The sequence below is a fragment of the Coregonus lavaretus genome (assembly GCF_964263955.1).
Source record: "Coregonus lavaretus genome assembly, contig: HAP1_SCAFFOLD_134, whole genome shotgun sequence".
NCBI lineage: Eukaryota > Metazoa > Chordata > Actinopteri > Salmoniformes > Salmonidae > Coregonus > Coregonus lavaretus.
Window position 1 is genome coordinate 857,501 of NW_028158555.1, and position 14,539 is coordinate 872,039.

The following is a 14,539-nucleotide window of genomic DNA, read 5'->3' on the forward strand; positions in this document are numbered from 1 at the left end:
ATAATCTGGTCCTTAACCTGCTAACTCCTACAGCATATAATCTGGTCCTTAACCTGCTAACTCCTACAGCATATAATCTGGTCCTTAACCTGCTAACTCCTACAGCATATAATCTGATCCTTAACCCGCATTTCCTACAGCATATAATCTGGTCCTTAACCTGCTAACTCCTACAGCATCTATTGATATCTGTTATGTGTCAATGTTGCTGTTAGTTAAATGTTAAAATATTATATATCCCTCTACATCTTAATGCACCTTCCTCTCTGGGAAGAATCTAGCTATCCTATTCTATTGTAGTCCTCGTCATTCCTAGTGTGATTCTCAGGAAAATGTCAAATATGCCGTAGTCTGGCTTTTAAAAAAATAACGTAGTCTGGCTTTTATATGGCGGTTTTGGAGCAGTGGCTTCTTCCTTGCTGAGCGGCCTTTCAGGTTATGTCGATATAGGACTCGTTTTACTGTGGATATAGATACTTTTGTATCCGTTTCCTCCAGCATCTTCACAAGATCCTTTGCTGTTGTTCTGGGATTGATTTGCACTTTTTGCACCAAAGTACGTTCATCTCTAGGAGACAGAACGCATCTCCTTCCTGAGCGGTATGACGGCTGCGTGGTCCCATGGTGTTTATACTCGCATACTATTGTTTGTACAGATGAATGTGGTACCTTCAGGCGTTTGGAAATTGCTCCCAAGGATGAACCAGACTTGTGGAGGTCTACAATTTATTTTCTGAGATCTTGGCTGATTTCATTACATTTTCCCATGATGTCAAGCAAAGAGACACAGTTTGTAGGTAGGCCTTGAAATACATCCACAGGTACACCTACAATTGACTCAAATGATGTAAATTAGCCTATCAGAAGCTTCTAAAGCCATGACATTATTTTCTGGAATTTTCCAAGCTGTTTAAAGGCACAGTCAACTTAGTGTATGTAAACTTCTGACCCACTGGAATTGTGATACAGTGAATTATAAGTGAAATAATCTGTCGGTAAACAATTGTTGAAAAAATTACTTGTGTCATGCACAAAGTAGATGTCCTAACCGACTTGCCAAAACTATAGTTTGTTAACAAGAAATTTGTGGAGTGGTTGAAAAACAAGTTTTAATGACTCCAACCTAAGTGTATGTAAACTTCTGACTTCAACTGTATATATACAGTGCCTTGCAAAAGTATTCATCCCCCTTGTCGTTTTTCCTATTTTGTTGCATTACAACCTGTAATTTAAATTGATTTTTATTTGGATTTCATGTAATGGACATACACAAAATAGTCCAAATTGGTGAAGTGAAATGAAAAAAATTACTTATTTCAAACAATTATAAAAAATTAATAACAGAAAAGTGGTGCGTGCATATGTATTCACCCCCTTTGCTATGAAGCCCCCAAATAATATCTGGTGCAACCAAGTACCTTCAGAAGTCACATACTTAGTTAAATAAAGTCCACCTGTGTGCAATCTAAGTGTCACATGATCTGTCACATGATCTCAGTATATATACACCCAGAGTCTGCAACACCACTAAGCAAGGGGCACCACCACGCAAGCGGCACCATGAAGACCAAGGAGCTCTCCAAACAGGTCAGGGACAAAGTTGTGGAGAAGTACAGATCAGGGTTGGGTTATAAAAAATTATCAAAAACTTTTAACATCCCACGGAGCACCATTAAATCCATTATTAACAAATGGAAAGAATATGGCACCACAACAAACTTGCCAAGAGAGGGCCGCCCACCAAAACTCACGGACCAGGCAAGGAGGGCATTAATCAGAGAGGCAACAAAGAGACCAAAGATAACCCTGAAGGAGCTGCAAAGCTCCACAGCGGAGATTGGAGTATCTGTCCATAGGACCACTTTAAGCTGTACACTCCACAGAGCTGGGCTTTACGGAAGAGTGACCAGAAAAAAGCCATTGCTTACAAGAAAAAATAAGCAAACACGTTTGGTGTTCGCCAAAAGGCAGACTCCCCAAACATATGGAAGAAGGTACTCTGGTCAGATGAGACTAAAATTGAGCTTTTTGGCCATCAAGGAAAACGCTATGTCTGGCGCAAACCCAACACCTCTCATCACCCCGAGAACACCATCCACACAGTGAAGCATGGTGGTGGCAGCATCATGCTGTGGGGATGTTTTCCATCGGCAGGGACTGGGAAACTGGTCAGAATTGAAGGAATTCTTGAGGGAAACCTGTTTCAGTCTTCCAGAGATTTGAGACTGGGACGGAGGTTCACCTTCCAGCAGAACAATGACCCTAAGCATATTGCTAAAGCAACACTCCAGTGGTTTAAGGGGAAACATTTAAATGTCTTGGAATGGCCTAGTCAAAGCCTAGACCTCAATCCAATTGAAAATCTGTGGTATGACTTAAAGATTGCTGTACACCAGCGGAACACATCCAACTTGAAGGAGCTGGAGCAGTTTTGCCTTGAAGAATGGGCAAAAATCCCAGTGGCTAGATGTGCCAAGCTTATAGAGACATACCCTAAGAGACTTGCAGCTGTAATTGCTGCAAAAGGTGGCTCTACACAGTATTGACTTTGGGTGGGTGAATAGTTACGCACGCTCAAGTTTTCAGTTTTTCTGTCTTATTTCTTGTTTGTTTCACCCCCCAAAATATTTTGCATCTTCAAAGTGGTAGGCATGTTGTGTAAATCAAATGATACAAACCCCCCAAAAATCCAATTAAATTCCAGGTTGTAAAGCAACAAAATAGGAAAAATGCAAAGGGGGGTGAATACTTTCGCAAGCCAGTACCAGTCAGAAGTTTGGACACACCTACTCAGTCCAGGGTATTTCTTTATTTTTACTATTTTCTACATTGTAGAATAATAGTGAAGACATCAAAACTATGAAATAACACATATGGAATCATGTAGTAACCAAAAAAGTGTTAAACAATTCAAAATATATTTGATATTCTTCAAATAGCCACCCTTTGCCTTGATGACAGCTTTGCACAATCTTGGCATTCTCTCAACCAGCTTCATGAGGTAGTCACCTGGAATGCATTTCAATTAACAGTTGTGCCTTCTTAAAAGTTAATTTGTGAAATTCCTTTCCTTCTTAATGCGTTTGAGCCAATCAGTTGTGTTGTGACAAGGTAGGGGGGGTATACAGAAGATAGCCCTATTTGGTAAAAGACCAAGTACATATTATGGCAAGAACAGCTCAAATAAGCAAAGAGAAACAACAGTCCATCATTACTTTAAGACATGAAGGTCAGTCAATACGGAACATTTCAAGAACTTCAAGTTTCTTCAAGCGCAGTCGCAAAAACCATCAAGCGCTATGATGAAACTGGCTCTCATGAGGACCGCCACAGGAATGGAAGCACAAATAAAACCTCCCAAATCATCAGTTACATTCCTCCACAAATAGTCCCCAATCGATACTTTAAAAGCTACATACCTGAGAGGAACTTGTTGTGTAAGGACAAGGTAATCATTAACTGCTCTATCCGTCTTAGACCTCATCATAACTAACACATAGGTAATCACTGTAATGTAATCTAAGTCTCTCACCTCCAGCTGCTCTCTGTGTTGCAATGTCACGCTAAAAAACACAACAAGGTCCTCTCAGGTATGTAGCTTTTGGTTTGCAGCGTGCTATAATATAATAACATCATAATATAACATAATAATATAACATAATAATAATATAATATAATAATAATGTCATATAATAATATCATATAATAATATAATAATAATATCATATCATAATATAATAAAAATATCATATAATAATAAAATAATAATATAATAATATCATATCATATAATAATATAATAATAATATCATACAATAATAAAATAATAATATAATATAATAATAATATAATATAAAAAATAATATCACATAATAATATAATAATACTATCATATAATAATATAATAATAATATCATCATAATATCATAATAATATCATACAATAATATAATAATATTATATAATATAACAATAATATCATATAATAATAATATAATAATATAATGTTATAATATAATAATAAACTATAGAACACATGACTAGCTAGATCTTCTAGACACCAACCGATAAGGGTGGAGTAGGCCTGTGTATTAACCAATAGGAATAGATGAATCTGTGTACTAACCAACAGGAATAGAGGAGATCTGTGTACTAACCAATAGGAATAGAGGAGATCTGTGTACTAACCAATAAGGATGGAGGAGATCTGTGTACTGACCAGCAAGGATGGAGGAGATCTGTGTACTGACCAATAAGGATGGAGGAGATCTGTGTACTAACCAATAAGGATGGAGCAGATCTGTGTACTAACCAATAGGGATGGAGGAGATCTGTGTGTAGACGTCCAGCATGCGGTTTCCGTCCACGTCCACCAGGTAGTTTCCTCTGCTCTCCTCATAGTTACAGAAGAAATTGATTGCTCCCACGTTCTGGAGAGAGGGACAGAGAGGGACAGAGAGGGAGAGAGATAGAGAGAGAGAGAGAGAGAGCGAGAGAGAGAGCGAGAGAGGGACAGAGAGAGAGAGCGAGAGAGACAGCAAGAGAGCGAGAGAGAGCGAGAGTGAGAGAGAGAGCGGGAGCGAGAGAAAGAGAGAGAGAGAGAGAGAGAGAGAGAAGGTAGTCATTATGTTAACTCAGAGATTAGGTAGTCATTATGTTAACTCAGAGATAAGGTAATCATTATGTTAACTCAGTCTAGACAGAGCGATAAGGTAGTCATTATGTTAACTCAGTCTAGACAGAGCGATAAAGTAGTCATTATGTTAACTCAGTCTAGACAGAGCGATAAGGTAGTCATTATGTTAACTCAGTCTATTTAATAATATACACTATTAAATACCCAATCAATATTAAACTCCAAAACAGACTGTGTGTGTCTGCGTTGTGTGTGCACGCATGCAAGTGTCCCCCCGAAGAATGCATATTTTTATTCCATCATGAAAACAGCCACACACACTCAACACTCACACACCCTCTCTTGCCGTACCTGCATCTCGCCCAACTGTTTGGTCAGCTCCTGATGGGGGAGGAGAGAGATGTTATGTCAGGGTGGTTCCTCGACAGTACGTAAATGTCTCCTATTCCCTCTATAGTGCACTACCCTATGGGCCCTGGTCAGCCAAGGTATACAGGGAATAGGGTTCCATTTGGGACGAAGCCTGTGTGTAACAGAGTGTTCAGTATGGGTGTGTAAAGTCCACTGTGTTCCCATCACAGGGTCACACAGAGGTCACCACGGAACAGGAAAAACAGAACAAGCCTTTTAACAGATAACTACTCTTCTTACTGGTTCATTCTGCTATTACTGACACACATGGAATCAGGCCCAGCATTAGCCCACTGTGTGGTGTGGTACCTTGGAGCGTGGTCCTGGGACCTCTGTCTTCATGGAAGGCCCATCGTATTCAAACTCCATCTGAGTCTTAGCAGCTGCCTTACTCACATACCTGCAGCCTGTCGACACACACACACACACACACACACACACACACACACACACACAAACACACACATAGTTATGGCAATGCCGTATTGCTGACTTGTCCTGCAAAAGGTCCTTCAACTTAACCTTAGACAAGGACAAACACTCCATTCATTATATAATGCTGTGTTGGTCTTAGTTTCTGTCTGTCTGGCCACAGGGTATGTAAGGTTATATCATTAGGATGTCTTAGTTTCTGTCTGTCTGGCCACAGGGTATGTAGGGTTATATCATAAGGATGTCTTAGTTTCTGTCTGTCTGGCCACAGGGTATGTAGGGTTATATCATTAGGCTGTCCTAATACACTACTGTTCCTACTACCTCTATAACCTCTATAACCTCTATACTACTGTTCCTACTACCTCTATAACCTCTATACTACTGTTCCTACTACCTCTATACTACTGTTCCTACTACCACTATAACCTCTATACTACTGTTCGTACTACCTCTATAACCACTATACTACTGTTCCTACTACCACTATAACCTCTATAACCTCTATACTACTGTTCCTACTACCTCTATAACCTCTATACTACTGTTCCTACTACCACTATAACCTCTATACTACTGTTCCTACTACCTCTTTACTACTGTTCCTACTACCACTATAACCTCTATACTACTGTTCCTACTACCTCTATAACCTCTATACTACGGTTCCTACTACCTCTATAACCTCTATACTACTGTTCCTACTACCACTATAACCTCTATACTACTGTTCCTACTACCTCTATAACCTCTATACTACGGTTCCTACTACCTCTATAACCTCTATACTACTGTTCCTACTACCACTATAACCTCTACACTACTGTTCCTACTACCTCTATACTACTGTTCCTACTACCACTACAACCTCTATACTACTGTTCCTATTACCTCTATAACCTCTATACTACTGTTCCTATTACCTCTATAACCTCTACACTACTGTTCCTACTACCTCTATAATCTCTATACTACTGTTCGTACTACCTCTATAACCTCTATACTACTGTTCCTACTATCACTATAACCTCTATAACCTCTGTACTACTGTTCCTACTACCACTATAACCTCTATAACCTCTATACTACTGTTCCTACTACCTCTATAACCTCTATAATACAGTTCCTACTACCTCTATAACCTCTATACTACTGTTCCTACTACCACTATAACCTCTATAACCTCTACACTATTGTTCCTACTACCTCTATAACCTCTATAACCTCTACACTACTGTTCCTACTACCTCTATAACCTTTATACTACTGTTGCTACTACCACTATAATCTCTATAACCTCTATACTACTGTTCCTACTACCTCTATACTACTGTTCCTACTACCACTATAACCTCTATACTACTGTTCCTACTACCTCTTTACTACTGTTCCTACTACCACTATAACCTCTATACTACTGTTCCTACTACCTCTATAACCTCTATACTACGGTTCCTACTACCTCTATAACCTCTATACTACTGTTCCTACTACCACTATAACCTCTATACTACTGTTCCTACTACCTCTATACTACTCTTCGTACTACCTCTATAACCTCTACACTACTGTTCCTACTACCTCTATACTACTGTTCCTACTACCACTACAACCTCTATACTACTGTTCCTACTACCTCTATAACCTCTATACTACTGTTCCTAATACCTCTATAACCTCTATACTACTGTTAATACTAAATATATAACCTCTACACTACTGTTCCTACTACCACTAAAACCTCTATAACCTCTACACTACTGTTCCTACTACCTCTATAACCTATATACTACTATTCCTACTACCTCTATAACCTCTACACTACTGTTCCTTCTACCACTATAACCTTTATACTACTGTTCCTACTACCACTATAACCTCTATAACCTCTATACTCCTGTTCCTACTACCACTATAACCTCTATACTACTGTTCCTATTATCTCTATAACCTCTATAACCTCTATACTACTGTTCCTACTACCTCTATAACCTCTATACTACTGTTCCTACTATCTCTATGACCTCTATACTACTGTTCAAACTACCTCTATAACCTCTATACTACTGTTCCTATTACCTCTATAACCTCTACACTACTGTTCCTACTACCTTTATAACCTCTATACTACTGTTCGTACTACCTCTATAACCTCTATACTACTGTTCCTACTACCACTATAACCTCTATAACCTCTATACTACTGTTCCTACTACCAATATAACCTCTATACTACTGTTCCTACTATCTCTATAACCTCTATAACCTCTATACTACTGTTCATACTACCTCTATAACCTCTATACTACTGTTCCTACTACCTCTATAACCTCTATACTACTGTTCCTACTACCACTATAACCTTTATAACCTCTATACAACTGTTCCTACTACCAATATAACATCTATACTACTGTTCCTACTACCGCTATAACCTCTATAGTACTGTTCAAACTACCTCTATAACCTCTATACTACTGTTCTTTATACCTCTATACTACTGTTCCTATTACCTCTATAACCTCTACACTACTGTTCCTACTACCTCTATAACCTCTATACTACTGTTCGTACTACCTCTATAACCTCTATACTACTGTTCCTGCTACCACTATAACCTCTATAACCTCTATACTACTGTTCCTACTACCAATATAACCTCTATACTACTGTTCCTACTACCACTATAACCTCTATAACCTCTATACTACTGTTCATACTACCCCTATAACCTCTATAACCTCTATACTACTGTTCCTACTACCTCTATAACCTCTATACTACTGTTCATACTACCGCTATAACCTCTATACTACTGTTCCTACTACAACTATAACCTTTATAACCTCTATACTACTGTTCCTACTACCAATATAACCTCTATACTACTGTTCCTACTACCACTATAACCTCTATAACCTCTATACTACTGTTCATACTACCTCTATAACCTCTATACTACTGTTCCTACTACCTCTATAACCTCTACACTACTGTTCCTACTACCTCTATACTACAGTTCGTACTACCTCTATAACCTCTATACTACTGTTCCTACTACCACTATAACCTCTATAACCTCTATACTACTGTTCATACTACCACTATAACCTCTATACTACTGTTCATACTACCTATATAACCTCTATAACCTCTATACTACTGTTCCTACTACCACTATAACCTCTATACTACTGTTCCTACTACCAATATAACCTCTATACTACTGTTCCTACTACCGCTATAACCTCTATACTACTGTTCATACTACCTCTATAACCTCTATAACCTTTAGACTACTGTTCCTATTACCTCTATAACCTCTATACTACTGTTCCTATTACCTATATAACCTCTATACTACTGTTCCTATTACCTCTATAACCTCTATACTACTGTTCGTACTACCTCTATAACCTCTATACTACTGTTCCTACTACCACTATAACCTCTATACTACTGTTCCTACTACCACTATAACCTCTATAACCTCTATACTACTGTTCCTACTACCTATATAACCTATATAACCTCTATACTACTGTTCCTACTACCTCTATAACCTCTATAATACTGTTCCTACTACCTCTATAACCTCTATACTACTGTTCCTACTACCACTATAACATCTATAACCTCTACACTATTGTTCCTACTACCTCTATAACCTCTATAACCTCTACACTACTGTTCCTACTACCTCTATAACCTTTATACTACTGTTGCTACTACCACTATAATCTCTATAACCTCTATACTACTGTTCCTACTACCTCTATAACCTCTATACTACTGTTCCTACTACCCCTATAACCTTTAAACTACTGTTCCTACTACCACTATAACCTCTATAACCTCTATACTACTGTTCCTTGTACGACTATAACCTCAATAACCTCTATACTAATGTTCCTACTACCTCTATAACCTCTACACTACTGTTCCTACTACCACTATAACCTCTATACTACTGTTCCTACTACCTCTATAACCTCAACACTACTGTTCCTACTACCACTATAACCTCTATAACATCTATACTACTGTTCCTACTAACTCTATAACCTATATAATACTGTTCCTACTACCTCTATACTACTGTTCCTTCTACCACTATAACCTTTATACGACTGTTCCTACTACCGCTATAACCTCTATAACCTCTATACTACTGTTCCTACTACCTCTATAACCTCTATACTACTGTTCATACTACCGCTATAACCTATATACTACTGTTCATACCACCTCTATAACCTCTATACTACTGTTCCTATTACCTCTATAACCTCTACACAGCTGTTCCTACTACCTCTATAATCTCTATACTACTGTTCGTACTACCTCTACAACCTCTATAACCTCTATACTATTGTTCCTACTACCACTATAACCTCTATAACCTATATACTACTGTTCCTACTACCACTATAACCTCTATAACCTCTATACTACTGTTCCTACTACCCATATAACCCCTATAACCTCTATAATACTGTTCCTACTACCTCTATAACCTCTATACTACTGTTCCTACTACCACTATAACCTCTATACTACTGTTCCTACAACCTCTATAACCTCTACACTACTGTTCCTACTACCTCTATAACCTCTATACTACTGTTCCTTCTACCACTATAACCTCTATAACCTCTATACTACAGTTCCTTCTACCACTATAACCTCTATAACCTCTATACTACTGTTCCTACTACCTCTATAACCTCTACACTACTGTTCCTACTACCTCTATACTACTGTTCCTACTACCACTATAACCTCTATACTACTGTTCGTACTACCTCTATAACCACTATACTACTGTTCCTACTACCACTATAACCTCTATAACCTCTATACTACAGTTCCTTCTACCACTATAACCTCTATAACCTCTATACTACTGTTCCTACTACCTCTATGACCTCTACACTACTGTTCCTACTACCTCTATAACCTCTATACTACTGTTCCTACTACCACTATAACATCTATAACCTCTACACTACTGTTCCTACAACCACTATAACCTCTACACTACTGTTCCTACTACCTCTATAACCTCTATACTACTGTTCCTACTACCACTATAACATCTATAACCTCTACACTACTGTTCCTACAACCACTATAACCTCTATACTACTGTTCCTACTACCTCTATAACCTCTACACTACTGTTCCTACTACCACTATAACCTCTATACTACTGTTCCTACTATCTCTATAACCTCTATAACCTCCTCTATACTACTGTTCCTACTACCTCTATAATCTCTATACTACTATTCCTACTACCACTATAACCTCTATACTATTGTTCCTACAACCTCTATAACCTCTATACTACTGTTCCTACTATAACTATAACCTCTATACTACTGTTCATACTACCTATATAACCTAAATAAACTCTACACTACTGTTCCTACTGTTCCTACTACCTCTATAACCTTTATACAACTGTTCGTACTACCTCCTTAACATCTATACTACTGTTCCTACTACCACTATAACCTCTATAACCTCTATACTACAGTTCCTTCTACCACTATAACCTCTATAACCTCTATACTACTGTTCCTACTACCTCTATAACCTCTACACTACTGTTCCTACTACCTCTATAACCTCTATACTACTGTTCCTACTACCACTATAACCTCTATAACCTCTACACTACTGTTCCTACAACCACTATAACCTCTATACTACTGTTCCTACTACCTCTATAACCTCTACACTACTGTTCCTACTACCACTATAACCTCTATACTACTGTTCCTACTACCTCTATAACCTCTATAACCTCCTCTATACTACTGTTCCTACTACCTCTATAATCTCTATACTACTATTCCTACTACCACTATAACCTCTATACTACTGTTCCTACAACCTCTATAACCTCTATACTACTGTTCCTACTATAACTATAACCTCTATACTACTGTTCATACTACCTATATAACCTAAATAAACTCTACACTACTGTTCCTACTATTCCTACTACCTCTATAACCTTCATACAACTGTTCGTACTACCTCTATAACATCTATACTACTGTTCCTACTACCACTATAACCTCTATAACCTCTATACTACTGTTCGTACTACCACTATACCCTCTATAACCTCTATACTACTGTTCATACTACCTATATAACCTCTATAACCTCTATACTACTGTTCCTACTACCACTATAACCTTTATAACCTCTATACTACTGTTCCTACTACCGCTATAACCTCTATACTACTGTTCATACTACCTCTATAACCTCTATAACCTATATACTACTGTTCCTACTACCTCTATAACCTCTATACTACTGTTCGTACTACCTCTATAACCTCTATACTACTGTTCCTACTACCACTATAACCTCTATAACCTCTATACTACTGTTCCTACTACCACTATAACCTCTATACTACTGTTCATACTACCTATATAACCTCTATAACCTCTATACTAATGTTCCTACTACCACTATAACCTCTACACTACTGTTCCTACTACCACTATAACCTCTATACTACTGTTCCTCCTACCATTATAACTTCTACACTACTGTTCCTACTACACCTATAATCTCTATAACCTCTATACTACTGTTCCTATTACCTCTATAACCTATATACTACTGTTCCTACTACCACTATAACCTCTATAACCTCTATAGTACTGTTCGTACTACCACTATAACCTCTATAACCTCTATACTACTGTTCCTACTACCTATATAACCTCTACACTACTGTTCCTACTGCCACTATAATATCTATAACCTCTATACTACTGTTCCTTCTACCACTATAACCTCAATAACCTCTATACTACTGTTCCTACTACCTCTATAACCTCTACACTACTGTTCCTTCTACCACTATAACCTCTATACTACTGTTCCTACTACCACTATAACCTCTATCTACTGTTCCTACTACCACTATAACCTCTATACTACTGTTCCTACTACCACTATAACCTCTATACTACTGTTCCTACTACCACTATAACCTCTATACTACTGTTCCTACTACCACTATAACCTCTACACTACTGTTCCTACTACCACTATAACCTCTATACTACTGTTCCTACTACCACTATAACCTCTACACTACTGTTCCTACTACCACTATAACCTCTACACTACTGTTCCTACTACCTCTATAACCTCTATAACCTATATACTACTGTTCCTATTACCACTATAAACTCTACACTACTGTTCCTACTACCTCTAACCTCTACACTACTGTTCCTACTACCACTATAACCTCTATACTACTGTTCCTCCTACCACTATAACCTCTACACTAATGTTCCTACTACCACTATAACCTTTACACTACTGTTCCTACTACCACTATGACCTCAATAACCTCTATACTACTGTTCCTTCTACCACTTTAACCTCAATAACCTCTACACTACTGTTCCTACTACCACTATAACCTCTATACTACTGTTCCTACTACCTCTATACTACTGTTCCTACTACCTCTATAACCTCTATAACCTCTACAGTACTGTTCCTTCTACCACTATAACCTTTATACTACTCTTCCTACTACCACTATAACCTCTATAACCTATATACTACTGTTCCTACGACCTCTATAACCTCTACACTACTGTTCCTTCTACCACTATAACCTCTATACTACTGTTCCTTCTACCACTATAACCTCAATAACCTCTATACTACTGTTCCTACTACCTCTATAACCTCTATACTACCGTTCCTACTACCTCTATAACCTCTATACTACTGTTCCTACTACCACTATAACCTCTATAACCTCTACACTACTGTTCCTACTACCTCTATAACCTCTACACTACTGTTCCTTCTACCACTATAACTTCTATACTACTGTTCCTACTACCACTATAACCTCTATAACCTCTATACTACTGTTGTTACTACCACTATAACCTCTATACTACTGTTCCTACTACCTCTATAACCTCTATAACCTCTATACTACCGTTCCTACTACCTCTATACTACTGTTCCTACTACCACTATAACCTCTATAACCTCTACACTACTGTTCCTACTACCACTATAACCTCTATACTACTGTACCTACTACCACTATAACCTCAACACTACTGGTCCTACTACCACTATAACCTCTATAACCTCTATACTACTGTTCCTACTACCACTATAACCTCTATACTACTGTTCCTACTACCTCTATACTACTGTTCCTACTACCACTATAACCTCTATAACCTCTATACTACTGTTCCTACTACCACTATAATCTCTACACTACTGTTCCTACTACCACTATAACCTCTATACTACTGTTCCTACTACCACTATAACCTCTACACTACTGTTCCTACTACCACTATAACCTCTACACTACTGTTCCTACTACCACTATAACCTCTATACTACTGTACCTACTACCACTATAACCTCAACACTACTGTTCCTACTACCACTATAACCTCTATAACCTCTATACTACTGTTCCTACTACCACTATAACCTCTATACTACTGTTCCTACTACCTCTATAATACTGTTCCTACTACCACTATATCCACTATACTACTGTTCCTACTACCTCTATAACCTCTACACTACTGTTCCTATTACCACTATAACCTCTCTACTACTGTTCCCACTACCTCTATATGTGTGTGTGTGCGTGTGTACCCGGTGCAGTGAGCCTGAGGTTTTGCTGGAGGGAGAGGGCCAGCTGCCTGCTGAGCAGAGAGGACGCCATGACTCGGAACAACAGAACGAGGTAGAGAGAGGGAAGGAGAGAAAGACAGTCCTCAACACCTGCCTTCACGCCACCTGGAAGAGGGAGGGACAGATGTCAGTCATATACAATCAGAAGGAAGAAGAGAGAGAGAGAGAGAGAGAGAGAGAGAGAGAGAGAGAGAGAGAGAGAGAGAGAGAGAGAGAGAGAGAGAGAGAGAGACAGCGAGAGACAGCGAGAGAGAGAGACGGAGAGAGAGAGAGAGAGAGAAAGAGAGAGAGACAGAAAGAGAGAGAGAGAGTGAGAGAGAGCGGGAGGG

At 38.4% G+C, this 14,539-nt stretch overlaps 1 protein-coding gene and 2 long non-coding RNA genes across 13 annotated transcripts in view; all 3 read right to left on the bottom strand.

Annotated features, from left to right (window-relative positions):
- The window catches only part of LOC311123840 (4-aminobutyrate aminotransferase, mitochondrial-like), a 66,662-nt gene that overhangs the window by 32,818 nt on the left and 19,305 nt on the right, over window positions 1-14,539 (bottom strand). Inside the window, exons 2-5 of the mRNA XM_084198065.1 lie at window positions 14,172-14,315; window positions 5,355-5,452; window positions 4,986-5,015; window positions 4,311-4,428 (exon numbers count right to left, since the gene is read on the bottom strand). Of these exons, the coding sequence (XP_084054191.1) occupies window positions 4,311-4,428; window positions 4,986-5,015; window positions 5,355-5,452; window positions 14,172-14,241 (316 nt within the window). The 5' untranslated portion in view covers window positions 14,242-14,315. The remainder of the gene's footprint in view (window positions 1-4,310; window positions 4,429-4,985; window positions 5,016-5,354; window positions 5,453-14,171; window positions 14,316-14,539) is intronic.
- Window positions 5,804-6,592, bottom strand: LOC311123844. Of its 3 annotated transcripts, none has more exons than XR_014612652.1 (4): window positions 6,538-6,592; window positions 6,154-6,217; window positions 5,962-6,043; window positions 5,804-5,874 (listed from the first exon to the last, which is right to left on the bottom strand). It is a non-coding gene; the product is annotated as an uncharacterized lncRNA (long non-coding RNA). The 3 variants fall into 3 exon arrangements; XR_014612653.1 differs by lacking the exon at window positions 6,538-6,592 and adding an exon at window positions 6,250-6,295; XR_014612654.1 differs by having other exon boundaries at window positions 5,874-5,906; window positions 5,980-6,043.
- Window positions 11,534-14,032, bottom strand: LOC311123841. 9 transcript variants are annotated; one of them, XR_014612642.1, is made up of 6 exons: window positions 13,970-14,032; window positions 13,801-13,928; window positions 13,632-13,727; window positions 13,244-13,284; window positions 12,379-12,601; window positions 11,534-11,908 (listed from the first exon to the last, which is right to left on the bottom strand). It is a non-coding gene; the product is annotated as an uncharacterized lncRNA (long non-coding RNA). The 9 variants fall into 9 exon arrangements; XR_014612645.1 differs by having other exon boundaries at window positions 13,632-13,695; window positions 13,792-13,832; window positions 13,961-14,021; XR_014612647.1 differs by having other exon boundaries at window positions 11,534-11,689; window positions 11,827-11,908; window positions 13,632-13,832; window positions 13,961-14,021.